At 32.1% G+C, this 12,378-nt stretch overlaps 2 protein-coding genes across 2 annotated transcripts; both read left to right on the plus strand.

The window, feature by feature from the left end:
- Nucleotides 1-4,130: 4,130 nt before the first annotated feature.
- On the plus strand, nucleotides 4,131-6,571 carry LOC108458876 (exocyst complex component EXO70H1-like). Its single transcript, XM_017758272.2, has one exon. It carries the CDS (start codon nucleotides 4,449-4,451, stop codon nucleotides 6,339-6,341), a length of 1,893 nt encoding a protein of 630 aa, XP_017613761.2. The 5' UTR covers nucleotides 4,131-4,448; the 3' UTR covers nucleotides 6,342-6,571.
- Nucleotides 6,572-8,618: 2,047 nt separating this feature from the next.
- LOC108458877 (ankyrin repeat-containing protein ITN1-like) lies at nucleotides 8,619-10,972 on the plus strand. Its single transcript, XM_017758274.2, has 5 exons — nucleotides 8,619-8,749; nucleotides 8,887-9,231; nucleotides 9,324-9,509; nucleotides 9,660-10,069; nucleotides 10,148-10,972. Exons 1-5 carry the CDS (start codon nucleotides 8,728-8,730, stop codon nucleotides 10,970-10,972), a joined length of 1,788 nt encoding a protein of 595 aa, XP_017613763.2. The 5' UTR covers nucleotides 8,619-8,727.
- Nucleotides 10,973-12,378: the final 1,406 nt, after the last annotated feature.

Genomic DNA, 12,378 nt, shown 5'->3' on the forward strand with positions numbered 1-12,378 from the left:
AAATAATAAAATAAATATTTTGACTTCGGATTTGTGGTTCCAAAACCACTATTCTGATTTTACCTAAAAACGGGTTGTTACAGGAGAGAGAATTATTTTCTATCCTAATGTATAAAAATCAATCATTCCAAATTGAAATGATAGAAGAAGAGGAAATGAGAAAGAAGTGTATGTCAATTTAAAATTATGCATTTCTTAAAATTTTCGTTTTCTTTATTCTCATTTTTCAACTTTACCAAATAATAAATAAAAAGAAAAAAATTCTTTCATTTATTTCATATTTTCTACCAAGCATGCTTATAAAAAGTAAAATTACATTTTCTATATTGTTTCAATTTTCAATTTTTTCTATTTTTTCCCAGTCTAACCACCAAACAAAGTCTAGATGAAGGTCTCATTCACAAATAATAATAATAATAATAATAATAAAATAAAACATAGAATAATGTCTTAAACCCCCCAAAAAAAAAATACTATAGTATGTTTTTCAATTTTAAAAGTTTTATTTTTAAATTATAGTTATTTATTTGACTCTTTAACTTTATAAAAGAATATTTTAGTCATTCATTGAATTTTATCTATTTTAACTTTTGAATTTGTATTTTTGTCAAATCACCCTAAAATAGATGAAAAGTTAATGTTTGTTAACTTTGTTGACGTGGCATATACATGAATTATCATATGGGTGATATGTCAGCATTTAATTAATTTTTAAAAATTTAAATTTTTAAAAATATTATTTTGTATTATTATATTTTTATAAATTTTTAAAAAATTTAAAAATTCATGTGCATATCACGTTAGCAAAGTTAAAAGACATTTATTTTACATCTATTTTAGAGTGATTTGACAAAAAATATAAATTTAAAAATTAAAATAATTAAATTAAATTAAATAAAAGACAAAAATAATTTTATTATAAAATAAAAAAACTAAATAAATTATTATGTGTTTAAAAAAGTAGTCATATTGAATCATTATATGACTAATGAACATAAGTAGAGTGGCAGGTAAAGGTGTTAGATTCATTTTGATGAAATGAAGTAATATTAGTTTTAATCCTTTTAATTATATATTATTTAACACAAGTTTTTAAAATGTTTTTTTTTTTAATTTGTGTCTCCAGATTTTTATAAATTTATTTTGACCCTCAACATAACTAATACATATTTCAGCTATTCCATTACAAAGTCAGACAATGAAACCTTTATTTTTCTTTTTTGACATTACACCATCTTCTTATCAATGTTTTTAAGACTTATCAAATATTTCATTGAAAATACAACCTTCATATATGATTTATCTCACCAAATCTTGTCATTTTGAAAACTTTGTTTTACTTATCATTTGTTAAATAAGCTGTTAAATTAAAAAGTGCTAACATAAACCACAAAATAAGCGGTACAATTTAAATTGAAATTAAAATCTACATATAGTAATCGCACGTGATGAGACTCAAAGATCCACACATATAATTATAAATTATGAATCTCGAATTTAAAACTTTCACCTTTCTCATTTGAATCAAAATCGAGTTATATTTTATTTTTAGTAATTGAAACTTAGAAAGCAATAAGTATACATCAATTAATATTAATTAATGAAAATGAAAACGGCATGGTTTCTATCTTGTCATTTTGATAGTAGCAACTTTGGCGGTGCCGGGTCTTGACCAATTATTGACAATGATACTATGATAAATTGATATTATTATTGTAATAATAAATACGAATCGATTTTATAAATAAAAATAGATATAACCATCGCGAGCTTGGGTTAGGCCATTTTATTTATGCAATTTTATAATATTTAAATTGAATTTATTCAATAAAATTCATAACCAACAAAATCTCAAAGAGAACGATGGAAATCTCATTTATTCCCGAGTTTCATTGTTTGTTTGAATATTCTAAAATGTAAATAAATAAGGAGAATAATATTGATGAAACTATCAGCGGCACTCCTTTAATCTTTTATATATATATATATTGGGTGCGGTCTCACCAATCGGTGGCACCGAACTAAAATGTGATGACCTAAAATTTTTAAGGACCTAATATGTAAATTTTATTTTTTAATTTAAAAGCTTTTAAGGTTCCGCTATACAGCTTTATGGCACCAAAGTTTAAAAGAGTAAATTGCTTCATAAGCCCTTCTTATTTATTTTTTATTTCTCTTCAACACCAAAATAGAGAGGCCTATTACAATTAATCCAAAAGTTTTCTACTAAAAAGTATTTTTGTAAAAATAAAATTTCAACTGAAAATAAATTTCATTTATTTTTTTGAAAAATATTTTTAAAATTATTTTATTCCAATTGAATAATTTTTGAAAAATAATTTTTTTAAAATAATAAAATTTATTTCCAGTTGGAATCAACTTTTTACAAAAATACTTTTAGTAAAATAAATATTTTGGACTAATTGATAAGAGGCCTCTCTTTTTTGTGTTGAAGGGAAATAAAAAATAACAATAAACAAAAAGGGTTTATGAAGCAATTTACCTTTTTGAACTTTGGTTTCAGCGGCACCCTTAAAAGCTGTTCAATCAAAATGACAAATTTACATATCAAACCCCTAAATATTTTAAGTCTAAATATTTTAAGTCATCACATTTCTGTTGTCGATTAGTCAAGTTGTATCCAAATTTTTTCTTTTTAAGATTAAATAGGTGTTGATAGGCGGCACCAAATATTCACAGTACATTTTGCTTAATTTCATCATATTATTCTCCTTATCCTATTATAGTATTTATTTATTTTATATTATTAATATAAAAAAGCCAAAATCTAAAGATGGTTGGATCCATATATATTATTTAATAATTATTTTCAATTCAATTTATATTTAAAAATTAATGAGTTTACTCGTGAATAAAATAAAGCAGCTCCAAATAAAGGGTCAATGATGTTGTGGGCAATGCCACTCGCAAAATTGTAGCTGGGTCATTGTCATGAAGGTTGACATCCTGACCTATTCCATACCACAGATTAAAGCCGTCACGAAAGACCCTGACCCAAGTTTTCTCATAGCAAAGCCTTTAATTTCTTCAATTGGTTAGATGGAAGTATAATGTGGCAATCTCAAAGCCACACTGGGTCTCCCTTTTAAGTCCTATTGGAAATTTGCTTCCTTCATTGAATCATTTCATTAGTTTGAAAATGATATTCATGTTGTATTTTGTTTCTATTACTATTTAATTGAATTTTTGTGGCTGAAATTAGAATGAAAAAGTTGTGCGGAAAAATCCAGACTAAATGCGTCTAAAACCCCTATATTGTTATTTTTTTTAATATCTAATATTACCTCTTTTACTATTAAAACATCGTAAAATTTATCATAAGTCTCCGTATCATATCGTGAAATTTATTTTAATTTTTGTACATTTAAAAGTTGACATTTTAATCTTTACATGTTAAATTTGTTGTTAATAAAACGATATGATTTAATGATGACTGACATGGCATTAAATTAAGTATTAAATGAAATTAAGAGGTTAAATAACTGTTTTGAAGAGCGAATAGAGATAAGCAGTTGACTTTACTCTTATCTCAAATAATTTTTTACAAAATTATTTGTAATTTAGTTCACATCAACCATAATAATTACCACTGTTAGACTATATTTATTGATAACTGAAAAAATGCCCCTTTTTCATACGTGATAAAATTTAGTAATTGAACAAATCAGAATTTGCTTATTTTCGGAGATTATGTTAACAGATTTCGAATCATATGAAAATTGACCTTTTTTCACATTGCAATGAATTCGTGGGCCACTTATTTATTACTCCAATCTTTCTGGCATCCAACTCTCTTTCTTCACGCTTTTTCACTATGAAATCCAAATCTTTATATAATTTAATTAAGTCTATCAACCCAGTCATTAGCTGAGTTTAAAGCTGAATTGTTAATAGTACTATGCATACTTAATACATGAATAACTCGGTTTTGAAGTGATAAAAAAAAAAAAAATACTCTTGACTTCATCTATTTTTTTTACATATATTTATCATTTGATCCACGTGCTTTTCGTAGGTTCCAACACATATTTAGATGCTAATACTTTAACATGGAGAAATTAACCCTAAAAGTTTTGGAAGAAGACTTCAAAAAGGTGCAACTGGGTTAGGATTTGGAGACCATATCAACTACTTAACACCCGGGGGAAAAATGGAAATTAATTGTAACGCTGTATTGACTGAATTTTAAGTCTAACATTTCAGGAATATTTCTTCAAATGGCAGAAATTTCCAACTTAGTTGGTAATATAGAATTAGAAAAAAAAAAAAATTCTTGGCATTTTGAAATTTTGTGATTTGCCGTTATCCAACGCTCTATAAATTCCCCACCCACTCATTCTTCATCTTAAATCTCCCAAACAACCTAGAGAAAGCTTGCGAAACATACACAGCTTCACAATACGTGCCTCTTCCTGTCCAGGAAAGGAATGAAGAGCCTTTGTTTCAGCCCCAGGACGGCTTCCTTGTCCATCTCTCGCCAATCCAACTCACCTTCGCTATCTAGTACTGCTCGCCGTAGATTCTCCCAATCCGCGATCGAGCAGACCATCGACGCCGCTGCCTCAATCATCACGAAATGGGATGCCGAAACGTCAGCTTACGCTAGAGTTACCTCTCTTTTCCACGAAAGCAAGAGAGAAGCCATGCAGTTCATAAAATCCGTCAACGAGCTACAAGATATCATGCATTTGCTGGTTTCTGATCAAGATTCCGGTTCTGAAAAGTTCAGTCAGGCTCAACGTTTGATGCAGATCGCAATGAAGAGGCTTCAAAAAGAGTTTTACCAGATTCTGTCGACGAACCGGGCGGATTTGGATCCGGAATCCGTTTCCACCCGGTCATCACGGACTTCCACAAGCATGTCGGATTATGATGATGATGGCTCGCCGGATGATGAGATTCGCACCGCAGGGGATTCCATCACTGAGTTAGAGGATGTTTCTTCTACGGCTATGTCGGACCTGAAATTGATAGCAGATTGCATGATCGCTTCTGGTTACGCTAAAGAATGCATACGAGTATATAAAATTATTCGAAAGTCGATAATCGATGAAGCCATTTACAAGCTGGGGATCGAGAAACTAAGCTCATCTCAGGTTAATAAAATGGATTGGGATATACTGGATTTGAAAATCAAGAAATGGTTAGATGCCGAGAAAATTTCGTTTAGGACACTTTTCAAAGGAGAAAGAATCCTCTGTGATCACGTCTTTTCTTCGTCGGATTCCATCAAAGAATCTTGCTTTGCGGAGATCTCAAAAGAAGGCGCCACGCTTTTGTTTGGATTCCCCGAACTCGTCGCCAAGGCTAAGAAATCGCCGATGGAGAAAATGTTCCGTATTCTCGATATGTACACGGCTATTTCAGAGGATTGGCAAGAGATTGAAACGATCTTTGCTTTTGAATCAGTTTCAGCCGTCCGATTGCAAGCTATTAACTCGCTAGTTCGACTCAGCGAGTCAGTCCTGTCGTTGTTGACGGATTTCGAGTCTACAATCCATAAGGACTCCTCCAAAGCAATGACTCCAGGCGGCGGTCTGCATCGTTTAACGATGTACTCGATGGATTACCTCACTCTCCTTGCCGATTATGGTAACATCCTCACTGACATTATCTCGGACTGGCCACCACCAGCAAAGTCATCGTTACCGGAATCTTTCTTCGACAGTCCGGTTTCCGAAGATTCTCCGAGGCCTGCGATCTCCGTCCGCATAGCGTGGCTAATCCTCGTCCTACTCTGCAAACTCGACTGCAAATCAAAGCATTACAAAGACGTCTCATTATCGTACCTATTCCTAGCCAACAATCTCCAACATGTAATCTCCAAAGTCCATGCATCCAATCTCATGTATTTACTGGGCGAGGAATGGATAAAGAAACATGAAGCCAGGGTGAGACAGTTGGCGGCGAACTACGAGCGGTTAGCTTGGGGCCAAGTGTTCGCATCATTGCCGGAGAATCCAACGGCTTCGATGACCGGCGGGAAAGCTAAAGAACGTTTCATGAAATTTACTTCAAGCTTTGAAGATGCATACAGTAAGCAGTGTTCCTGCGTCGTACCCGATCTGAAACTGCGAGACGAGATCAAGGCTTCAATCGAGACAAAAGTCGTAGCAGTGTATAGGGAGTTTTATGATATGCATAAATCAACGGTGGGAGAAGAAAGTAGCGAGAAATTATTCGTCCGATTTTCGCCTGAAGATGTAGGGAATTACTTGTCGGAATTGTTCATTGCGACGGTTAGTTCTGGAAGTTCATCTAAATCTTCTTCAACATCGTCTCATCATCATCGGTATATGCGCTCACTCTTACGAGCGTAGAGTTTGTCAGTCTTTTCTTCTTAGGAAAAAAAAAGGTTAAGGAGATTTTATGTTGATGTAATCCTCAATATCCTTCTGAGGTAGTCATATAACGATTTTTTAACGATATTTTCTGTAAATGGTCTAATTCCTGATTTTCATGTCCTCAAATATATGCTTTACCAATCATTTCATTCATTCTTCAATTGCGTAAGATTCAAATAAAAGGCCTATCTTCCTCTTTTGTAATATATTTTGGATTATATTTTAATTTTTTATTGAAAAATAGGTAATATAACCTATTAGAGGAGTTAGTAAAATAATTTTTCATTAAATTTGAGGTTTAAATATAAAATATAATAATAAATTTAGCCCATTATCTTTACATATTTATTTAATTTAAACCTTATTTTTATTGAAAATAAATTAAAAATTTTAAAGAGTTAAAAACCTTAGTAACAAATTAAAAATTAATTAACCCTTTTAAAATTTTAAAATTATATAAAAATCATAAAATTATAAACAAATTTTATAAAAATATTTATTTTTAAAAGAAAATATAATTTTTTATTAAAGAATATTAATCTTGACTCATTAAAGTCTAATGATTAAAAGATTTTTTAAAAAATTTAACCCTACTCTTTTATTGGGTTGGCATTGTTAATTTTAATAAAAATTTTATAATTTTAAATTTTTATAAGTTTTGTTTACAATTTTATGATTTTTAAAATAAATTTTAAAATTTAAAAGGGCTTAATTGACTTCTTTTTTTTGTTACTAAGGCCTTTTTGACCCTATAGTTTTATTAGTTTCAAATTTTTTAATTTACTTCCAATAAAAGAGTAGGGGTCAAAATGAATAAATGTGTAAAGTCTGAGGGTTAAATTTATTAATATACCTTATATACAAACACCAAAACAAATATTTAATAGTGCAATTTTAACGGAAGGGTTGTTTTTGCTCACTCATCTAGCGTACCGAAACTAATTTGCTAATTTTTTTAGTAGAGAGGCTAAAATGCAATCTATAGTATAGTACAAGGGGTTTTGTGATACTTTTACCAAACTTTTCTCTTCCTAAGTTGAAAAAGAAAAAAAAATTAATATAATCTTGATGTTTAAATTTGGTAATTAGGTCAAATTTAGCATCTATATTTTCTTTTCACTTTAGTACTTGACTTTGATTATGAGATTCATTTTAGTATTTGAACTTGTGAACGTAACTTGAATTGGGTAAAAGTTTGATGATGTAACATTTTGCAATTATAATTGATTTAAATTTTGCTAAGTTGACCATTTGGATGATGACCTTGATGCCGGCCAGTGATGATGATGATGATGATGAGAAATGGACGGTTGATTATTTGCTGATGGAAGGGTGTTAGGTAAAAAAATTTCTATTTTTTAAAAGGACTAAAAGAACAATTTTTTATAGTGTAATTTTTACAACAAAATATAAAAATGCTGACATGGCAAGTCCAATCAACTTCTTGCTAATGAGATAACGACTGAGTGACCATTTTGATAAATTTTTCTAACGACAGTGACTCAATCGACCTCTGATATAGTTTATCCTAAAATTTTATATAATCTCGACAAGAATTAAATTAGAATTTTTTTAAGTCACTTTGAAAAGATTAATTTATTCCTAAATCTAGAGTACACAATCCGCAAAGTAATTTAATCAACCCAAACACAAGAGAAATTTGTGGAGAAGAAATGGAAAGGGGACAAAACTTTATTTATGGCCATAAAAAAAGAGGGGGGGGAATTTAAAATGGGATGAGACCTACCTTTTTGACACTTGAATTGGATATGCAACTTTTAAAATGCTGGGTCTCAAACAACAACATTCGAGGAACAACAGTGGCGTGACAGCTCAATTAAATATGTTGGTAGTGAAGAATTTTGTGTTAGAGGGACTGAGATAAAATTTTAAAAAATTGGAGGGTCTAAAGCTAAAAATTATGCTTAAATTGAATAAATAATTGTTTTTTGAGAGGCTAAAATGCAGTTTTTGATTTGGTTAAAGTTAAAAAGGATTAAATTGAAGTATTAGTTTTTATAAGGGATTAAAAGGCAAGGGAAGTTGGATATGTGTATAGCTTTTTTCGCCCACTATTTTTCTTTTGTTTAAAAATATCTCTCAATTTATTCCAATCCATTGCTTTGTTATTACATGTTTCTCGGACAGAGTAAACTCAATGATAGAGCACCCTTAACGGGGTGTCAAGTCCACTGCGTTAACGTCCGTATATACATTATATATATATATGAAGAAAAAGAAAGATTATTTACTACCTTGATTTTTCATTGCTTTGACACCATAAGTTGCAAAAAAAAGGTAACATTATTTAAAAAAAAAAAAAAACAACATAAAGGAATAAGGTTCTATTTTGCATCTTTTGATGGAGTATGGTAAAGATGAAGGTGCATTCTCTCTCTACTTTTGATCATTCTTTAGGTTTTCGAAAAATCCCAGGTGAATGGAATCAAGGGATTGATAGTATTATTTTAGAATTAATGTGTTTTTTTTTTCTTTTTGAACATGAATGAAATGTGCAAAGAATGCGAGAATGATTTGGAGAAAGGACTTCTTTCACGGCCTGCGCATTTACGGGACACGATACTACCGGGTTCGCCTACGTCAAGGCCTACTTTGTTTCTATCCAATTCAGGGAAGGCCTTGGTGGTTTCAAATTCCAGCAAGTCTCTTGCTTCTGGTTCTAATTCCGAAAAGCGGTTAGATAAAAAGAAGTACGTGAAACAAGTGACTGGCCGCCACAACGATACCGAAATACACCTTGCCGCACAACGCGGTGATGTTGTAGCAATTAGACAGATTCTAGCAGAAATTGATGATCGAATGACTGGTATAGTTAGTGCAGCAGAATTTGAGGCAGAGGTAAGTCGTTTATACAACAATGTTTGCATGTCAACGTCTATAAAATGTGTTGCATCGGCATTTTGATCATCTTTTACATGGTTTTTATTAAGGTGGAAGGAATAAGGGTAGCAATTGTGAATGAAGTGAATGAATTAGGGGAGACGGCGTTGTTTATAGCGGCTGAAAAAGGGTATATCGATATAGTAAAAGAGCTTTTGCCGTATACAACTAAGGAGGTTATTAAATTGAAGAATCGGTTCGAGCTTGATCCATTGCATATTGCGGCAAACCGAGGTCATGAAGGTATGTATGAACAACTTTCTGTCTTATGAGTGTAAATTTAAGGCCAAAATTGAGTAAAATATGTTTGGTTTGAAATGCTTGTACACAATCCGAAAGTTGCATCTTAGGATACTGCAGTTTGTCTCAGTTCAATGAACACCTTTTATACAGCCATTGTGCAGGTGCTGTTGGATCACGATCCGAGCCTAAGTAAAACAGTCGGGCAAGCAAATGCAACCCCTCTTGTATCGGCAGCAACAAAAGGGCATACGGGTGTAGTACATGCATTGCTCAAGAATGATCCTAGCCTGATAGACATACCAAAGGCAAATGGGAAAAATCCATTACACTTTGCTGTAAGGCAAGGGCATGTTGATATTGTCAAAGCATTGCTTGACAAGGATCCACAATTGGCAACAAAGACCGATAAAAAAGGGCAAACTGCATTGCATATGGCAGTTAAAGGAGTAAGCTATGAAGTGGTGAGGCTGCTTCTTAAGACAGATCCTTCCACTGTCACACTTCCGGACAAGTTTGGTAATACGGCATTACATATCGCTACTCGAAAAAAACGGACAGAGGTATCAACAATCGATTAGTGTCATATATGAAACATTTTAGAAAATGTGTTCATTCTTACCTGTAAGTGTTTCCTGCAGATAGTGAATGAACTTCTACAGATCCCAGACACTAGTGTGAATGCACTTACAAGAGACCAGAAAACAGCTCTCGACATTGCCGAAGGGCTTCCGCTCTCTGAGGAGATTGTCGAAATAAAAGAGTGTTTGTCTAGTTTCGGTGGTGTGAGAGCGAACGAGCTGAACCAACCGCCAGATGAGCTGAGGAAAACCATGAAAGAGATCAAGAAAGACGTGCATACTCAGCTAGAGCAAACCCTCAAAACAAACAGAAATGTGGACGGCATTGTCCTGGAGCTGATTAAGCTTCACCAGCAAGGCATCAACAATGCCACCAATCAAGTCACAGTGGTAGCCGTGCTTTTCGCAACTGTTGCATTTATGACAATTTTCACGGTCCCTGGGGGCGATAATGACAACGGGGTGGCCACCGTCGCTCGAGGAACATCGTTTAAGATCTTCTGTGTGTTCAACGCGCTCGCGCTCTTTACGTCACTCGCTGTCGTGGTCGTACAAATCACAATCGTAAGAGGAGAACTAAAAACAGAGAAAAGGTTTGTTGAGGTGATTAATAAGTTGATGTGGTTGGCCTCTGTCTGCACCAGTATTTCATATATTTCATCATCGTATATAGTGGCGGGTCGACGTAACAGGTGGGCTGCAATTCTTGTAACAGTTATAGGAGGAGTAACAATGGGTGGAGTTCTGGGTGCCATGACTTATTTGGTGGTGAAAAACAAAAGGGTTCGAAAAGTTAAAAAGAAAGACAAGAATTCAACCAATCAAACAGATTCCCTGAGTTTATCAGGTACTGATACAGAAGTGAACACAATCTATGCCCTTTGATGTTCATACTAGTTGGAAAATGGCCTATGCTAAATGGTTCATTGATAGAACATACATGAATATGTTTGGTAAGCTAGAAAATGAAACATATAGTAACCCAGTCTTGGCTCTCTTGTGTTTTTTTTTTTCTTTAATCATGTTGTTACATCATTTACTCGTGGGTAATTAATTAATTAGAAAAAGGAAAACTTAAAAAAAAAATAGTTTGAGGGAAATAAAAAGGTTCATCAAGACGACATCAACCAATAAACCCAAAAAACATTATATTCATGGATAAATTGATAAATTATTTTTTTAATATATATATATATATATAATAATGAGAAGGGATTATACGAAGAATGACAAATCAGATTTTTCTTTTTAATTTTCAACTTTTTTTTTTTGCTAAAAAATTCAAATCCAACTAAAAAAATAAAAAGTCAAGAGGAAAGCCTGATTTGTCATCCTTCTATATAAAATGAATAAAAATAACGTAAAATTACAATTTCATACAATCATTTCCCATAAATAATTATACATAATACTTATAAACTTCCAATAAATTGAAACATTTTATACATACCAATGTGGTACCCAGCCTTTGAGTTATTTACTAGAGTTTTCCGTTTTACCTTTTTTCCCTTTTTTGGTCAACCATAAGCCTCCTTTTGTGTTCGCACTCGATTTTTACATTTACAAAATGAATCAATAATTATTTAGATGTCCAGATTAAAAAAATTTGTCTCAAACTTTTTTTAATGTGTATTTGTATACTTTTATTTTATTTAAATATTGTTATAATAATTAGATTATATATAGTGTAAAATAATACAAGAGTGACAATTCAAACAGCAAAAGATGCAAAGAATTATTAGAATTAGAGTGATTCACATCGTAGGTTGTGTAAAGTGCCACTAAAGATAATGGTTTGAAGGTGTTGAGGTCGTATCTAAGTAAAGTGTAAGCTATCTCTCAAGTCTTGTGTGTCTTCTTATATGTGTCTTTCCTTGCACTGATGTGGAAAAGGGTATTTATAGAGGAAGACTAGCTTAGCATGGGTCTCAACTAGAGTTGCTCATGAGTCGGGTTCGAATCTTAACAAAATTTTTTGACCTAACCCGAGAAATGGGCCTAATTTTATATTCAAGTTTAACCCGGATAAAAAAAACTAAAACCCGTGCTCGACCTAGCCCGACCGTATTAATTTGTTTTATTGAACACTAAGATAAATGCAACTTAACAAGCAAATACCTCTAGAAAAGTAGCAAAATTAACAATAAAACAAGTGTTATACAATATTCAAACATTAACAACAAAATAGTAGCAACATAACAGTGAAATGAGAGCAAACAGTGGGAAAACAATAGCAAAACATGGAAAAACAACAGCAAAATAGTAGAGGCATTTTTATTACGAATTCGGGT

The sequence above is a fragment of the Gossypium arboreum genome, chromosome 4 (assembly GCF_025698485.1).
Source record: "Gossypium arboreum isolate Shixiya-1 chromosome 4, ASM2569848v2, whole genome shotgun sequence".
NCBI classification, from domain to species: Eukaryota; Viridiplantae; Streptophyta; class Magnoliopsida; order Malvales; family Malvaceae; genus Gossypium; species Gossypium arboreum.